The 19,677-nt window shown below is 36.6% G+C and overlaps 1 protein-coding gene across 5 annotated transcripts in view; it reads right to left on the bottom strand.

Annotated features, from left to right (window-relative positions):
- The window catches only part of PTH2R (parathyroid hormone 2 receptor), an 85,183-nt gene that overhangs the window by 38,307 nt on the left and 27,199 nt on the right, over positions 1-19,677 (bottom strand). For all 5 annotated transcript variants that reach the window (XM_055290423.2, XM_055290425.2, XM_063645034.1 and 2 more), the window contains exons 3-8: positions 14,065-14,175; positions 13,831-13,952; positions 8,932-9,029; positions 7,855-8,044; positions 6,503-6,656; positions 613-673 (exon numbers count right to left, since the gene is read on the bottom strand). In XM_055290423.2, the coding sequence (XP_055146398.1) occupies positions 613-673; positions 6,503-6,656; positions 7,855-8,044; positions 8,932-9,029; positions 13,831-13,952; positions 14,065-14,175 (736 nt within the window). The remainder of the gene's footprint in view (positions 1-612; positions 674-6,502; positions 6,657-7,854; positions 8,045-8,931; positions 9,030-13,830; positions 13,953-14,064; positions 14,176-19,677) is intronic.

Below are 19,677 nucleotides of genomic sequence, written 5' to 3'. Positions count from 1 at the left end.
TGATGGAACTCCTTCCCACATGTCCTTTTCCCAAGGGCCACAAATAAAACCCAGAACTTCTCGGCAGGCTAATTAGGAAGCTACAACTGTGGCCAGTGTACTTGCCCCTCCATCTCTATGAGGGAGTATGTGTCACTGGCCCAGGGCACCAGATTGTGTCTGTAGTTCCCCTTCCTGCCACCTTATCCCAGGTCCTCATAACCACACCATCCTCAGGGAAAGTTGATGTGGCAGAGAGAGAGAGAGAGTATGAATGCTGCCTATCCTAGGAATCAGGTAGTGTGGTTCTTCAACCTGCTTGCACTAAATCCTAAGTGGATTCTCTTACCTATCTCTTTCCACTTGCTTCTCACACTATATTTTAAATTTGTTTCATAATCTATGGAGGTCAGGCACCTTCATCTAGTCTGCAAGTGTTTCTGCTCTATGACTTCTGGAATACACAGCTTGCTGGTAATGTGTTGGAAGCTATCATCGCATCAAGGTAATTTTCCTTGTGGCATCCCTAAAGAGCAATGGCATCAAGAACAGTAGCGAGTGTGAATTCTGAGCAGGAAGCCTGAGTCTTGAGAACATCTGAGGTTCTCTCTTTTCCTCTGCCTTTTCACTCACCTCGCATCAGCCAGGGTTGCTCGTGCCATAGCCCATGCTGCAACAAATGCTGCTGGAAACCCTGCAATCAGAAAACGATTCAGAGACTAGATTTATTTTAAGATTAAGGGGTTTTTTTCCTCAAATTCACCATACATAAGAATATACTATTAGCAGTTCAGAGAGAAAAATAGACATGAAAATTTCTGATATGTGAACAAGAAAAGTCCACTTAATTTTTAATCATGTCAGTTTGAGAAATTAGCAAGAATATTGATGTTATTTGTTCCTCTAGTCTGAAGATAAAAACTGGCCTAATTTTCATTTGAGGGGTGTAGGGAAAAGCCATATTTGGAGAAGAGTGAAGTTCCTAGGGTCGGAAGTAAGCAATGGTTGGCATTTGACTTTGACTCTTGTCATGCTGACCATCACATGCTCTCAAGGAGTGAAGCAACAACAGGGACTCCTGAAAAGCTGAGAGATGCTGTTGTTTTAAAAACTTAGAATTTTTTCATCCTAAAAGTGGAAGGCATACCGAGGCAAGTTATAAAAATCAGGAAGTTTTAACCAGTTTAGTCTCTTCTTTTAGTTCATATTGGCACAAGACAGAAGCATTTTCATGCATTAACAGAAAAGGGTGACCACTATATTTGTCTGATGATTTTAGTGCGAGATATTTGTCCTTCATAAGTGCTAAACACCTTCTGGGCTTGTAACATCAAATCCATTATACCGACTTTCTTTTGCCCCCCAGTAAAAGTTCACTGTCCAGCTCATGTTGTATTTGATTAAACTCTGACATCACACACACAAAAAAATCATGAACCATAACTTTTATGGAATACTGCAGTAGGGGACTGAAAGACTTAAGAGATGACTTTTGATTATGTGGCCTTTATGAAAGAGGTTTAAATAAAGGATATACAGAAACCATAAGGAAGACTCTAGGAAGCACCTTACAAAAGGGGAAAACAAAATTTTGGTCTAGCCAAGAACATTTTTTATCAAGCATAATTTTAAATTCTTTACCTTTAAAAAAAATTTGTAGTTTTTTTTATATTCTTAGCAACAAAGTGAACAAAGAAATAGGCTTAGAAAAAGAAAATTTTCAGAAAAAGATGAAAATGATGATATGCACAATAATGTCTTTGGTCTCCTTGGTGACCATCTAACTTAAGTTCAGCCTGCCTATACCACTACTGAATTTTATGATTCTATATTCCAATTTTATTTCTTGTTTCTATAGTATTCTTTTTTTAATCTGCTCAAATTCTGTATTCTAGGAATTTTTTGTCAAAATAGACCTACCTAATTCTGGTTATTTCTTAGGTTCCATTTGCATATTCTGTCTATCTATCTATCACATTTCTCCATTAATCATTTATTAAGTGTCTATTTATGTGTCAAAGATTGTTCTAAATGACATAAATAATGAACAAATAAACAAATCCCTGTTTTCTAAAACTTACATTCTGGAGAAGCAGTCAAAATTAACAAAGCAACTTCAGTTGCTTTTGGTTATGAATTGGCGCTATGAAGAATAAATAAAAGTTATACTATGTAATTGGGAGGGGACAGCTGCTTCTGGTAGGATGATTAGATATAAATCCACCATACAGCCTGGCATAGATCCTACCATATGGCCTGACATAGATCCCTCTGCTGTTCTATCTTGGTTATCTTCAAAAAGTGTCTGCCTGTCTTTCATCAATTTTCACATTTTATCATTCTTATATCTGCATCTTCTGCTTCCTTTACATGCTTCTGATCAGGTACTTCCTGAATGCTGTTCTATACAATATTTATTAATGGTGGTTGAATTGGCATTATGTTTTAGATGATAATTATATCAAATATCATACACAGGCACTATGTCTTCATGGAATTGCTTTCCTCATCTTCTTAAAGAATCTTATGCATAAGACTAGCATAGAGACTACCATGGAAGAATAAAGAACAGAAAACTACTTTGGGATCCTTTAAGGATTTTTGATCACCAGCCTTAATATGAATTGTTACATAATTTAGAACACAGAAATAAAGGCAAAAATACTTGACACGTAAATGTTGTTTTAAATTTAAATGTTAAATTAAGTAAATTTAATATAAATTTAAATGTTATCCAATATGTGCATTTACTGAAAGTTGAGTTTTTTTTTTTTTTTTTGAGACGGATTCTTGCTCTGTCACCCAGGCTGGAGTGCAGTGGCGTGATCCCGGCTCACTGCAAGCTCCGCCTCCCGGGTTCACACCATGCTCCTGCCTCAGCCTCCCCAGCAGTTGGGACTACAGGCGCACACTGCCACGCCTGGCTAATTTTCTTGTATTTTTAGTAAAGACGGGGTTTCACCACGTTAGCCAGGATGGTCTCGATCTCCTGACCTCGTGATCCACCCGCCTCAGCCTCCCAAAGTGGAGTTACTTTCATAAGGCATGTCAATACAAAATAAATAAGTTTCGTGAAGACAAAACTTTAAATTAACTTTAAAATAACTACAAATTAAAAATGTTGAATATGATACATATGATCACAACAAGAAAACAAACAAACAAAATAACCTAAAGGGTCAGAGTGCACGCATCTTGTGTGGGAGACTTTAACACATGTCTCTGTGTTTAAACACTTACTGCCAAGTGGATGATCAAAAAATGTTTGTTGGATTAAGATATTTTACGAACGGAATAAAATGGGAGTGTGGGACTGTCTCCTGATTATTTTCAGGGAACATATTGTGTGAAAATATTCTATGTAAGATGGTATTACTAGGATAGGTGCTTTTATATGATGATATGTACATACTGGTGTTTCATCTGACAGTTGAAAATTAAGGATGGCTGCTAATATAGAAATAAATTACCATATTTAGTAACAATAAAAAACAAGAGATACCTTTTACATACAGAATTAAAATAGAGGAAAATGTGTAGTTGAAATAAAATAGAACTAAGAATAAAGCACCTTATTTATGGGAAAACTGAGACAAGGATAGGGGAAATAACAATGCTTGGTTGAAAGAAAAGAAACAGTTATCACTAGTATTCACCTTTATTCTCTATACATCTTGTTTTATAATAAAAAAATGTAAAAACAGTTATTTTAAGTATTTGTCCTTAATTTAGTAAAGGTCAGATATGACACCTATTCTTCTTCAGATTGTCGTTTCCTTTCCTTCCTATTTATTTATCTATTTATTTATTTATTTATTTATTTATTTATTTATTTTGTCGCCCAGGCTAGAGTGCAGTGGCACGATCTCAGCTCACTGCCAGCTCCACCTCCTGGGTTCACGCCATTCTCCTGCCTCAGCCTCCTGAGTAGCTGGGACTACAGGCGCCCGCCACCACACCTGGCTAATTTTTTGTATTTTTAGTAGAGACAGGATTTCACCGTGTTAGCCAGGATGGTCTCAATCTCCTGACCTCGTGATCCACCCGCCTCGGCCTCCCAAAGTGCTGGGATTACAGGCGTGAGCCACTGCACCCGGCCTCCTTCCAATTTATTTTTAAGAATCACAATCAGATTGCGCACAGTCGCTCACACCTGTAATCCCAGCACTTTGAGAGGCCAAGGCAGGAGGATTGCTTGAGGCCAGGGGTTCAAGACCAGCCTGGGCAACATAACAAGACCACATCTCTAACAAATAATAAGAAATAAAATAATAAAACATTTAAAAAGAAAAGGATCATCACAATCAATATAAGAGTAACTCCACACATCACTACAATGTGACTAACAGAGTTCTGAGTATTTATCTAGCTGAAAAGAGCTTAAAGTTATAAACATTTGGGTCCAAATGAGTAACAAAGGAATTTAAGCAAGTTCTCTGCTCTAATGAAGCCAGTAAATCACATCATTGCAAGTAAGTATAAAATTGGGCTCACTCTCAATTATTCTAGCAAAGTATCCTGCAAAGCATATATAATGTTTTTGATCATTTAGAAAATGAATTTAGAAAAATGAATCAGATATATAAATAATGTTTTTAAATCAGTCTGTCAGTGTTGAGATAAGAGAAAGACAATCCATAAATCAAACAGATTTTGATATGTACTTCATTCAATGATAGCTGAGTTTTAGGAGCAGACAGAGAATCTTAAAAGAATACTACTATTATTTTCATTATATATGCCCTAGACCAGAGTGTATTTTTAAAGAATGGAAATGCAAAGAGAGAGTCAGAAGACAGACTAGCTATAGAACCATAATTCCATAAATAATAGTTATTACTCTTTTGACTTGTGGCTAATTAAGTGAGGAAAATATGGCATGTAAAATGCTTTCACAGACAGTTTCCATGAAAAGTCGACTAGTTTTCATGTGTGTTCTCAAACTAGTTCATGAAATGAAGATTTCTATTGTAGTTGTCATTTCTATGCCTAAACTTTTGTGGACAAATTAATAAAAGCTGTAAAGGAAGGTAAGAAATCATACTCGCATAGAAGCTCACTAGCACCTTAGCTTTTCTTTACATTCTGTTTTTCATAGAAAGATTTATGTTTTCTGAGATTCAGTGGGACAAACTCCTAACTGTAAGGAGAGACAGACTGAGTGATAAAGCCCAAATAAAGAGTTAATAAGGAGGCTTGCACCAGGTAGCTATCAAGGCATAAATAAAGAGAAAAAAAGAATTTATTAAAAATGTGAGCAATGATGAAGAAATTTGAAAAATAAAATATAACCCAAATAAACAAACGTCTACACTCATTATTGAATTTTCTATCAACACCTTTTCCAACTCCTAATAATTATGGGGGTTCACAGATATAATTTTGATTTGAAGGAAGGCAAACTACCACAAATTGTCAAGAAAATTTCCAAAGGATCCTAAAAAAGCAAAATATTCTCTTTTTTATTTTCAGTAACTGCTAGTCAAAGATAAGAAGCAGCCTTAAAACAGATGAGCTGTCTACAAATATACAACTTTAATTGTGATGATTATTTCATAATAAATAAGTTTAACAGTAAATTGATTTTCTTTGTCTTCTTAAAGGTTATTAATTAGCTAGCAGAAAGTTCAGCATTCTTTACTTCACATTTCAGTTGTTAAGAAAAAAAGTTAAGGCAAAATAGGCAAAGGCATATTCTTATTTTGGAGAGGAAAAAAACCTTCAAATTTAGTCGTGAGCTACTTAGTGAATTTTTTTCCTATGCTGAGCACCTCCTAATTTAAATATTAAAACAGCAGTTGAGATCTGCAACTGTTAATCTCCAACCTCTTCTCAATTTTCACCACGTATGAGTTTTAATTTCCCTTAATTTTTAACAAGCAAACAATTTCTTTTCTCCATGTCATGTTGAGTCAGTGTCTAATCCAGTAATCCCCCTTGTACTGCTAAATCATTTTTGAAATGAGAACTGAATACTTTTTTAATTACTTATGCCAAAAGTAATTTGAATAATTTCCTTCTAAAACACATGGTAAGTCCACATAATTAGTTTGTAATTTGTATTTGTTAAATACAGTCAGGATGGTCCTACAAATTCATTTCTGGCATTCTCATCATATGACCTAGAAATACAAACCAAAAATATATCATCATGGCTTAGAAATTCAAAAATAAAAAGTTGTAAGATGAAATTATTGATAAAGCAGAACACTGACATTTAGTTATACATGTGTATGGCTTACAATGAGTTCTCTTATATTTCCTCCAAAGAATCCTCTCAAGAATCTGGCCTAAGAATACTGGCCACGAATAACTTTAAAAGTTCGTCACCACTGGGAGAATTATAGACTTGATCTTTATTATTTTTGTCTAAGAATAGAACAATAAAAGAAAGGGAGATAAAAAATAAGAATGGGAGTGATTGTTTCAGGAAAATGGCTGTAGGGATGCTAATGATGGGCATGATAGAATGTCATCAAATGCATCATCCAGTTTGAAAAGAACCGAGATATAAATGCCTTACCCCAGCCTATCAAGATGAAGCCCCACAGGTATTTGGTGTCCGAAAAGAAAGCCACAAAGATGAGATTATGCAGGTAGAGACCTTCTACCAAGATCCAATAATAGTTTGTAGCCAGGAAGTAAATAAACATCACAACAGCAATCTTGCACCCGATCTATTACAAATAAACCAGAATTGCATCATATTAGAACTCTTCGTTGTACTGGATGCCAACATTAGACCAATAAAAAACAAGTCTTCAGTTTCTTTTTCAGGCTAATATGTCTCCTTTACACAGTAAAGTCAAAACTGTCGAGAGGCCAAAACAGTTATTTTAATGCATCATTTTTGAAGACTGTGGACTTGATTCTATTTTTAAAACAAGTTTTTGTCTTTAAGAAGTTACCAAAAAAATCACCTTTTCTCAATTTTTTCACTTTATAAAAATAATACACGACCATCACAGAAAATTAGGAACATATGGAAAAGCATAAAGAAGAAAATGTTGCCCATATTTCTAGCTTGAATTTATTTTATTTTGGTCTTTTTATGCAGCTATTGCTGCAAAACAAGCTGCCCCCAAAGTTAGTGACTTACAACAATAAACATTTAACGTATCTTATAAATCTGTGGATGGGCTGGGTAGTTCGGCTGATCTGGGCTAGGCTTGTCTCGACTAGGCTCACTCATTAGAGGTCTACTCTTAGCTGGTACACTGTTGCTTCCACTTCCTTCTGTTGGGGAAAGCAAATCACAGTGCCAGCCCAGAATCAGAATCAGCAGGGACTATAAAGTTATAGGGCAAAGGCACAGATCCAGACAGGGTATTAATTCACACCATCAAGACAATCAATCTACTATACCTAATTTCAGATATATTGCTTCAATGATCTAATTGAGTAAATTATTGGATCAATCTATTTACTACCACCAGGACATTCAAGAGCAGAATCAAGTAACATAAAATTTTATATTGGAACAAGTCTTTGAGTATTCAATAAAGGGACTAAATATCATGGGCTTTTAAATTGCAAGCTTCTGGTTTTGCTGACGGATTTTTTACTTTCAAAAGTGGTGAGCCCCATGACAGTTGCTGTGGTGCCTACACCAAATACCATTCCAATCTTGTGCATTTTGCAGTTTCCATTCCAGAATATTCTTGAGGAAAAAAACCAAGAACTTTTAATAAAATGATTGATTAGACATGAAAGGACAGAATTGAGGGAGAAAACATCACTATACAAATTGATAATCCATTTTAGTTAGTTCAGAGATAAGTAAAAGCAAGTTAACATGTTTAGTGGACTGTAAAATCGTACTTATTTGTAATGTTATACAAATTAGTAATGAGAGAAAATGGTGAAAACACTTACATATTGTGATTTGTCCACAGAAGGTGCTTCAATGGAATTTTGTGGGTCATCCTGCATTATTAAGGACTCCAGCTCCTTTACTCCTATGTGAGCGTGGACTACTCTGTCTTTGACAAAGATGCTTGTGGCTCTCAGCATGAAAGACACAAATAAGTGCATGTGGATATAGTTCCTAGTGCAATGCAATCGTCTATGGAGAGAAATATTCGGTATTTAAATTTGGATAAAATTAAAAATGGGGGAAACACCCAGGGCGACTGCTGCCACCACGAACCAGCCTGCTCCCCTCCAGCAGGGACTGGTTCGAGACTCCACACAAATTCCAAAATCTGCAGATACTCAAGTCCTTTATATGATATAGTGCAGTATTTGCACATAACCTATGCACATCATCTTGTTACTTCAAATCATCTCTAGATTACTTATAATACCAAATACAATGTGAATGATATCTAAGTAGATGTTATACTGTATTGTTTAGAGAAAAATGACCCAAAAAATAAGTATGTAAATGTTCAGTACAAACACAACCAGACTTTTTTTTTCTGAGTATTTTCCATCCACAGTCTGTTGAATCTGGGGATGTGAAATCCCGTTATATGAAGGGCTGACTGAATTGGTGCTCAAAATTTTGTAATGATTTAGATTAAGTTGAATGGAATTGGACACATGTTAAAGTGGATAAAAAATAAACCATAACAAAAGCAATAAATACTGTTTCTTTATGTGCTGATATCCAATAATTTGGGAGATTATTTAAGATGAATTTTTGTCCAGTAGCACCAAAATCACTTGGGAACTCGTTCAACTCAATGCTGTCTCACTTTGCAACAAATATACTGCGATACATATCTATTGGCTTAAAGGTTTCATACTACTTTGATGCTTTAAGTTTTTAAACAAAGAACCCTGAATTTGTCATGAAAAATTAATTGTCAAATAATATAATAACATTAGGCTGAATTTAAAACTTGCATTTGAGGAAAACATTTGGAAAATACTGTGAGACCTCTACGTCTTCTCTGGATAGGAAAGAGAATGTGTCCCTTCATGGGGAAAGTGATGGGCATCACTCACCTGAAGTAACCAATGATGAGAATAGCCACAGCCAAGGAACCAAAAGAGATGGAGTAGCCAACAGTATACATTACATAGAGGCGTTCAAAGAATTCTTGCTGCAAGGGAAGAGACGCTCATGTATGATATGGGGCTATTTTACCAATAAACTGGCAAAGAAATAGTATGTCATTTTCGGAATCTTATTTCTAATTCCCTTTAACTTTTTTGAGCTGTAATTTGCATGCAATAAAATGTAGAGATCTGGAGTGAGCATTTTGATAGGTTTTGACAAACCAAGTTCATTTGTGTCCCTTGCTAGTCAAAGAAACACCTGCCATCCACCCCCAGGAAATCACTGCTCCAATATCTGTCACCACAGATTAGCTTTCTCTGTTCACATACTTCATATACTTCTTGACTATTCTTAGACTTCTTAGGATTACATGTTACAGCATACACTTTCTTTGTCAACATACTGTTTTTTATATTCATCGATATTGTTACATTTATAAATGGTTCATTCCTTTTCAATTATTTTATTTTAAAATAATTATAGATTCAAAAGAAGTAGAAAATAGTGTAAGAAATGCCCCAGCTTCCCTTCACCCAGTATTCTCCAAAGCTTACATCTTACGTAATTTTACTAAAATATCAAAACCAGAAATTTAATATTGATGCAACACGCATATTTATAGTTCTATGTCATTTGATCATATGTACATTTTTGTAACCATTACTGTAATCAAGTACAGAACGATTTCACCGGCACAAAGTTCTCCTTGTTCTGTCCCTTTATAGTGACACCACCTCCTCTCCACCATCCCAAACACCTGGCAACCCTTAATCTGTTTTCCATCTCCATAATTTTGTCATTTCATAAATGTCATATAAGCAGAATTATATAGTATGGGATCTTTTAAGATTGGACAATGGTGTAGAAATGTGATTGGACAAAAAGGATGTAATCTAATACTAACAGACTAAATGGGGAAACCCAGCAAGGGTTTTCCATGTTTCAATCAGGCTAATCCAATGAAGCCTCCATAAAAGGGCCAAGAAAATGGGATATACAGAGCTGCTAGACAGCTGAATTTACGGAGGCTTGCAGGAAGGTGAACAAGAACTCATCCATTTACCAGAAGGGTGGTGCACCCCACCTCCACCGGAACAGAAGCTCCTGCACTTCAGACTCTTCCAGACTTCACCCTATATGTCTCTTCACCTGGCTGTTTATTTGTATCCTTTAAAATATCCTTTATAATAATATATAGTAAACATAAATGTTTCTCTGAGTTTTGTGAGCTGCTCTAGCAAATTAATCGAGCCTAAAGAGGGGTTCGTGGGAACCCCAACTTGAAGGTGGTTAGTCAGAAGTTCCAGGGGCCTGGTCTTGCGATTGGCTGCTGCCTTGCGCTCAGTGAGAACTATGCATCTCTAGGGGGTTTGTCTCAGCTTCCCTGCCCTTCTCCTGGCCTGTGGGCTGCATCAGTCATGCAGTTAGTGAGGGTCCCACGTGCCTCAAGGGATGCCTCTCAGCTCCTCTGTCCTGATACATGCCTTCAGCCAACTGCTGCCTTTCACTCTGTGAGAGCCCTGTGCACATCTCAAGGAATTTCTCTGAGCCCTCTGCCTGTCCCAGCCTTTGGCATACTTCCCGCATGCACTCGGTGAAGACCTCACGGCAAAGAATTGCCTGGTGGATCATAGCTCACTAAGACTAGGGCTTACTCCTTGGAATTCTAAGCCTTTATGCCAGCCCTTGTCTGCTATTGGTATAAAAGCTTGTCTCTTTTCTCTTTGTCCCCTTCAATAGCCTGTTTTCTCCCCTTCTACTGTGGTCCTAGGGATACACGCAGCTATGGGTCTCTTCTCTCATAGGAAGGGCTTGCCCATTTCTGGAATTTAGTTCATTTAGATTTCTTGGCATCCTCAACTCATTTTTACAAGTTATTAATTTTGCATCTAACCCAACTTATTGTTGCAACTGCCTACAATCTGACTGGAAGCAGGAAGACTTTGCCTCATTTCTTTTAAAAAAATATTATTTACTACTTATTATTTTCTCTTAATAAAATAGTAAAACTTTTCGTAGAAAATATTTGAATAGGCCGGGCGCGGTGGCTCACGCTTGTAATCCCAGCACTTTGGGAGGACGAGGTGGGCGGATCACAAGGTCAGGAGATCGAGACCATGGTGAAACCCCGTCTCTACTAAAAATACAAAAAAATTAGTCAGGTGTGGTGGCGGGCACCTGTAGTCCCAGCTACTCGGAGAGGCTGAGGCAGGAGAATGGCTTGAACCCGGGAGGCGGAGCTTGCAGTGAGCTGAGATTGCGCCACTGCACTCCAGCCTGGGTGACAGAGCGAGACTCCGTCTCAAAAAAAAAAAAGAAAAAAGAAAAAAAGAAAATATTTGAATAATGTGTAAAACATAAAAGAGAGGAGGAAAAAAAAATCTTACAAATTCTAACCAATCAGAAAGAAACACTGTTAGTACTTCATATACTTCACATATTTCTTGAAGTTGTTGTTGTTGTTATTATTTTAAAAGATGGCATCTCCCTATGTTGCCCAGGCTGATCTTGAACTCCCGGCCCAGTCTCCCAAGTAGCTGCAACTACAGACACAGGCCACCATGCCCAGCTAGTACTTCATCAATTTCATTTCATTCTATGTCTGTGAAGCATTGCCTATTATTTTAAGCATCTGCATTCTCAATTTATATACAAGTTTAGTCCTGAATTTTTTTGTGTGACAAAATAATTGCCCAAGGCTGCAAACTCTTTATAAAATTTACATGCATATATTTGCGCTTATTTAACCAGTTCTTCATTAGAAATTTAAACTCGTTGAAACATTCATTATAATAATTTGTTCAATGAACATTTTTTTCCATTCAGTTCCCCCATTCTAAATCCTTATGCTCGATTTTAGAAGTAAATTTATAAGATCAAAAATATTATTCCTTTGAAGTTTTTAGATATATACTGCTAAATGGCTTTCCAAAAGTACATCTAGCCTTTGGATAGGAGACGTATTATATGGTAGTTTCTACGGTATGCTACTGTTTTAAATAACACACTCTAAAAAATTTAATAATCTTGTGACTTATCATTAGAATTCCTTCCCTTTTTTAACTAAAATAATTACCTCATTTTGCCAAGCCAATTATATAAAAATTTAGAGAAAAAAATAGTGCTCAAAAATATCTTGGTTTTGTTTTCCTGATAAAAATGTGGCATTTATTCTAAATGTACACTTTTTTAGTTTTTTGCTTTTCCTTCCTTATAAAAAAATTTTATTAACTATTAATAATTTATATCTCACAAATAAGTAATATTGTTTTGCCCTACTGTGTGTAAAAACTTCAGGAGATATCTAGTTTTCTTATTAGACATTTTTTTCTTGGGTTTTTCTAAATTATTACTTAAAGGTTGCAAACAATAGAAAACATTCTTTGTGTTTTTAATTAAGGAGGTTAAATTATACTAACACAATTCTTCAAATTTTCTATTAACTTTTAAATCATTTTACATAAACTAGCATATATATTGAGTACATCAACCATCTTTAGTTATTTTTATTCTTAAAATACACAGTAACCACAGAAAATGGTTATAAGATTAGAGTTCAGTATAAATAAAACCATGATTTAATTTAATGGCCATTAACAGCTCTGAAAGGTTTGCATTTTTCATCATGTAATGCAAAAATGAAGATAATCACAGAGTACACTAAGTATCAGTGAATGTTTATTTCTATCAATGAGACTGAAATTCTTTTGAAGCATTTTAGCTTAACTGAATGTTGATGTTAGTTCCATTGTAGAGTACCTAACAATCTCCTCATATTGACTTATTTTATCTAAGAAGCTTTTCAACAATTAAACAGATAACTGAAAGTCTTTCTGCCAATTCCTAAGGAACTCATTAAGGCAGAAAGTTAAGACAGGAAGTTCTATTAATGCAAAATCAAAGAAACCTTCAACTCACTACTTCTCTTGCTGCTGTTCTCTCCCCCACCTCCCCAAAACATCACCAGACATAAAGAAATATGTCAAAAATTCGAAGGGTTTATGTATGATGGACTATTCTCAGGGTTTTCATAAAGCTAATTTATCACATTAACTCTTAGCATCATATGCATATATCATCATGCATTTTTACTCACGAGATCTAAGTGATATAAATTTAAACACGACTTTTAAACCAACTTTTATAACTTAAAAGTAACTCTCTAGAATATCCCAAAGTTTACATATGATTTCTATATTGGAAACAGCACTGATGTGAAATTAGGACATAAGGGCTCTATTTTAAACCCTCTTGCCACCAAGCTATGTCACTTTAACCAACACCTAATCTCCGGTTCTCAGTTGACTCACATCTCTGAAATTAAGATATTGTGCTAGAAGATTTATATGATGCCCCTTGCTCCCCTTTAATCCTAAAACTCTAATCTTTTATACACTAATGAGATCATCTATTGGTAAATCTTATGAGGTGGAAAATACACCTCTAAAATGCAAAGGTCCTTCTGGAATATACAGATGAGATGTAGCCATTCATAGGTAACTAAGGAGAAATCATGAATCATGTTACTAACTACCTATTGGGATTTTTATTCATAATATAGCATAATATAATGCAATGTAAACAATGTAATCCAACATAACAAACATAACACACACACAGGTATAAGTACGGATGTATGTATCTCAGCCAGGTAGCTCTAGCCTATAGAAAATACCAGAATGATTGATATGCATCTGAAAAGATTGCAACATTGCTTTTATCTTTTATGATCCTTGTGTCGTGGAATAAGAGGGTTTTTATATATAATGGTTGGCAATTGAGAATTGCATTAAAACATGATTCTGCTTTCCCTTAGGAATTCACAAATAGAAAAATTCCATTACCTTTCCTATGCTGATATCTGGCTGCAGAAAGCGAAGGCAGTCTGAATAATTGGCCCATGTTTTATTTAAGCTGTGCATAAAATCCCATGTTCCATTGGGGTTACAGTGTCGGAAAGCAACTCCTGTAAAGACATGAAAGATGCTGAGATCGCTCAGTTCCCTTAGAATCTATTACCAAGAAAATGGACAAGTGAATGTTTGTTTTAAATTAATCATTTCAGAAAAATTCAATACCTTTATGGTTGAAGTCATAAATATAAGGAGGGCATGGAACAGCCGATATTTTCCCCACTGTTCCTCTGGGCCAACAAATGAGTCCATCCCATTCAGGGAAACAATTACCTTCTAATGAGAAAAAAAAATTAAAGTAAACAAACAAAGAAAAATGTAGTTGGAACCAGAGAACAAATGCATTCAAAAAACAAAATTTTAGGTCATTGTCTATAGCAAAATTAAAACAAATTGGTAGTTTTTGAAACTAGATAGAATAGATATGATGCAAATGTCCCAAAATTCATCTGTGTGGCTTCATCAAAGGCTCATTCATAGGAACATTTGCTTTGCATACATCAAAAATATTCAAATTATTCCAGCATACTAATTATGGTAGCTATAGCAATTAATTTATAAGAAACATTGGAAATCATTGTGAACCACTTCTGTGGTAAAGTTTGTCTGACCACCATAGTTGTAACTACATTTTTACACTAGATTCTTGAAAACTGTTTTTAAAGATCATAACACCTGAAGCAGCGCACTTCACTGGCGAGCCCCAAGACTCAGGTTTATCTTTTTACCAGTACTTTTCCTTGAGTCTAACATTCATCTCAAACAACATTCTCATGAACTCTACTCTTCTCAAGATGAATCCAGACTTCATCACTTCTCACAATATCTACTGCCACCACGATAGTCCAAGCCACTTCATCTCCAACCTGAATGAGTGCAACAGTCTATGACTGGCCCTCCTGATTCCAACATTTCTTTCTGCAGGACAGTTCTCTGGGTGGCATTGGATGAACCCAATTCTCTCTGCCCTTTTTTCTTGTAGTTCTCAAGAATAACTACAAAATGTGCTGGGAATGCAACATGCTGAGATAAGGGGTGAGGAACTGCCTGGAACAGTCCAGACTCAGTTCCAAGCCCTCCTAGAAACAGGATGTCTCCAGACATTAGCCCAGTGCACTCTGTATTCCCTGAGGTATATAACCAGGGTTGGGCTGTTGTATGGGGTCCTTCTGCTGTGGTGCACGCAGGTCATGAGCAGTTGAGATTCCATCCAGCCCAGGCAGCTTTCCCGAACCGTGGGGCACCAGTTGTCAATGACTTCTAGGCTTCTGTTGTTCCTTGCTGCCTACCTGTGAGTAATAAACCCATTTCATACAACTCATGCTCTGGGTATTCTGCCTCACTGGACTCAGACAAGTTGGTAACTAGTGCACAGTAAACCTGCTTCACACTTTCGTTCCTTTGTTTTTGACACAATAGCCCCAAATCCTCCAACAGCTCCCCATCTCAAAACGTAAGTTTTTATAATGCCTGAAGTGCACATAGGATCTGCCCTCTCACCCAGACAGACTTATTCCCTTACCTCCTTCGTATTTTCACTCAAATGTCAACTTCTGAGTAAACACGCTTATCTAAAATTGCATCCCAAAATCTTCCTTATACCTTTTCCTGCTGTATTTTTCACCTGAGTTCTCATCACCTTCCAATATTGGGTGTTATTTTATTATTATATTCCTAAGTCACAGGATTTAAGAAACTTGAGGTTTTTGCCTGTTTTGTCTCAAGCTTTAGCCATATTCCGGGAATGCACCTGGCACTTGGTGGAGGATTAACAAATATTCAGTGTCAATTCTCTGTGCTCTTGCAAGACTCCTTTCAATTAGTGATGAACTGAACTTCCAAGAAGACAGCTTGTCAGCCAAATTATACCCCAACTTCTCAAAAAGAGATGCCTTCAATGACTGCTGTATTAGTTTTCCATCGCTACTGTAACAGATTACCACAAACTTCACAGCTTAAAATAACAGAAATTTGTTTTTTCACTATTTCTGTAGGTCAATAGTCTGTTGGACTCAGCTGTTTCTCTCCTTGTAGACCCGTGAGGCCAAAATCAAGGGCTGGGCAGGGCTGCATTCCTCTCTGGAGGCTCTGAGGGAGGATCTGTCTCCTTGTTCATTTGGGTGGTTGGGAGAATTCAGCTCCTTGCAGACATAGAACCAAGGTCCCCATTTCTTTGCTGTCAGCTGTCAGCTGAGAGCTGTTCCCAACTTCCAGAAGCTGCTTGCTTTCCTTGGCTCATGGCCCCCTTCTTCCATCTTCAAAGTCAGCAAGGCAGGTTGAGTCCTTCTCACATGTTTAATATCTCCTCCTCTCTCATTTTCTGCTTCAACTCTGATTCTTTTGCCTTCCTCTTCCACTTTAAAGGGCCCGTATGATCACATGGAACCCACTCAGACAATCCAGAATAAGCTCCCTCATTTTAAGGTCCATAACCTTAATTCCATCTGCAAAGTCCCTTCTGCCATGTGACACAGCATACACAGGCACAACAGCAGGTATTAGGGCATGGACGTCCTTGGAGGGCCATCGTTCTGCCACCACAAGTACTACCCATTATAGCTCTCTCAATTTTTTAGTTACCAGTTACACTAACTGTGCTGAGGATTTTTGTTCTAGCTAATGTTCATTTTGTCAAGTTGTTTGCTTAGTTTTGAACAGTCAGCATAACAGAACCTTACAGAAACACTGATCTCTACAGAAAAATAAATTCAGTTATGAACCTGAAATTAACTTCTTAGCATCCACCATATCACACAGAAACAAATACTTGATTTGCTTTGTGCATTGCTGAAGCAATAAGAAAAGAAAATGTCTTTCCAAAAACATTTTTCTTAGAAAAAGCCTTGCTTTGCTCACATAATAAAAGCCCGAGCTTTACATATCACAGGCAAGGAAGGAGCCCATCCCACTGGCCCCTGCTTCTGGTGCACAGCTCCACCTGCCTCTTTCCACCATTATCTGCTTTGTTGTTTGTATGTTTTCTTTTTCATTTATACAGAATGTAATGACTCCACCTCTCCCAACAACTCCACCTTTGCCCTCAACAGTATATCTTGATATCTTTCAATTCACCTTTTCATTAACAAGTCACATGTCTTTATATATCTGAACTGTCCAGTCGATATGTGCCCAGTATCTATTGTGTAATTACATAAATTGGACCTGGACACACATTCTTATTTCTCGTTAACTAGATATCCCTCCAAAATGTATGCTGCAATGTCATGTGCTGTTTTCTAGCAAAAGTCAATGGCCAGTTTATTCTATAATTATATAGTTTTTAAATTGCCATGGAAATTTTTTTTCCTCATGCTCTAAAAGGGACAGTTTTCTCGTTCCCTACAAGATACTGCCTCACACATGCTGCCCAATTTTTAGAAAACTGACACTCTCCCAAAATACTTCTGTAGATCATGCTTATTTTTTTGGTTGCTCTTTGACAAAGAGAATGGTAAATGTTCACAGAAGGTTGAACAAAATTGAAGAAGCCATGAATCTCACATAGAAAATAGAGATTTTTTTTTTCTTTTTGAGACAGAGTCTCACTCTGGAGTTAGTGGCACCATCTCAGCTCACTGCAACCTCCGCCTCCCGAGTTCAAGCAATTTTCCTGTCTCAGCCTCCCGAGTAGCTGGGACTACAGGCACCCGCCACTATGACGGTATTGTATTTTTAGTAGAGATGGGGTTTCACCATATTGGTCAGGCTGGTCTTGAACTCCTGACCTCAGGTGATCCGCCCACCTCGGCCTCCCAAAGTGTTGGGATTACAGGCATGAGCCACTGTGCCTGGCCAAAAATAGAGATCTTAACTAGCATTCTCTCCTTGATCAGATTGCCATCCAATGTGAGTAAATACTTTTATTATTTGGCAAGGACCTAATTAATTGACTAATAGCTCCCCATCTCTCTTTATAAATTAGCACCATTAATTATAACTGTAATTATTTTTGTGTGCCAGGACAAACTACTTATGAGTGAAGCTTGTCAAACCATGACATTTACACAGAACAATCTAAAATTTGGAGAACGTTTTTCTCTTTTCAAACAAAATGTGACCACACTTGAAATAATATTTTGGATCAATAATATTTAGGTCTTTGTTTTTTAAGTACTTGAATAGTTTTATAGCTGAATATTTGCAGTTATATATCCTTTTCTCTCTTTCACAAACATGAGGAATACTTTTATGTTCTTATGTTCTTTTATTAAAAAATCTTTCATAAATAAAACAGAAAATCATACACTCATAACCTAGAATTGACAGCTGCTAATATTTTGCAAGTTAATCTAATTTATTTTTTGCTACAGATTTTTAAAGTAAAGTATAGACAGTCTGACAGCTCACTCCTAAATATTTTGATATGCATCTCTTGATTTTAGAAGAATGTAAAAATGAAAATTCCTGAAATTAGCTAGTGAATTCAAAATGTCATTCTAGTGTTTTACAATTTTAAAGAGCACTTGAGTCAATTTATATATAATTAGACATTTTAATTGAAAGGTAAACCAAAGTTTGACCACATTTAATTCTGTCTTATTTGCATAGAAAAAGATCTCCATTCAAATAAGGATCTCGAAGAAAGTGGTTTTTTTCTTTTAGTATTTATTCATCTACATGCTTCACATCATCCACATCCTCACAAATTTTAGATGTGACCTAAGTTTACTACCAGTTAATTTATTCTTTTATGTATAATTCATATGGTGTATGACTGATGCACACTTGCTTATCTTGGCCCATCCTATTTCCTCTTTTGAAATGTCTTTGTGATGGTTAATATTAGGGTCAACTTGATTGGATTGAAAGATGCCTAGATAGTTGGCAAAGTATTGTTTCTGGGTGTGCCTGTGAGAGTGGTGCCAGAGAAGACTGACATTTGAGTTAGTGGACTGGGAGAGAAAGACCCACCCTCAGTGAGGGTAGGCACCCTCCAGTTGGCTAGAACAAAGCAGGGGGAAGAAGGTGGGATAAGCTGGCTTGCTGAGTTTTCATCTTTCCCCTGTGCTGGATGCTTCCATCCATTTCTCCTGCCCTTGGACATCAGACTCCAGGTTCTTCGGCCTTTGGACTCTTGGACTTACACCAGTGGTTTGCTGGGGGCTCTCAGGTCTTTGGCCACGGACTGAAGGCTTCCCTGTTTTTGAGGCTCTTGGACTTAACTGAGCCACTATTGTCTTCTTTCTTCCCCAGCTTGCAGATGGCCTATCATGGGACTTCACCCTGTGATCATGTGAGCCAATTCTTTATAATAAACTGCCTTTCACATATACGTATATCCTATTAGTTCTGTTCCTCTGGAGAACTTTGACTAATACAGTCGTACTTTCCCCTCATCACATCTAATTCCTACTTCTTTACTTTTAAGATGAGATCATTATTCTTCCAGGAAGCCTTCCCTGACTAATTAAGATTCATCTTCAATGGTTCTATAGTTGTTAAAATACCTCTGTTGTTAAAATCATACACCATCCTGAAAGATGCCTGCCTTCCTTATTAAGCCATTAACCCCATAGAGAAAAGACAGAAACTTATTCATACTTTTCAGAGCTTATTCTGGGCACATAATAATATTTGTTGAACTGTTAAAGGGACACTGACGATGATAATGTTGGCCTAGGTGATCTCTGAAATATCTTCTAGCTCAACAGTTTATAAGATTTCATAGAAAACAGCTTACTCAGCCATCATAGATAATAATGCTTTCAAATTTTTTCATGATGATATATCTCTTTGTTAGGAGATTTCCATATCTAAGATATTAGGATCAGCATTCTT

Source organism: Symphalangus syndactylus, chromosome 8 (genome assembly GCF_028878055.3).
Source record: "Symphalangus syndactylus isolate Jambi chromosome 8, NHGRI_mSymSyn1-v2.1_pri, whole genome shotgun sequence".
NCBI classification, from domain to species: Eukaryota; Metazoa; Chordata; class Mammalia; order Primates; family Hylobatidae; genus Symphalangus; species Symphalangus syndactylus.
The sequence above is the reverse complement of the archived record's forward strand: the minus strand, read 5'-3'. Positions and strand labels throughout refer to the sequence as shown.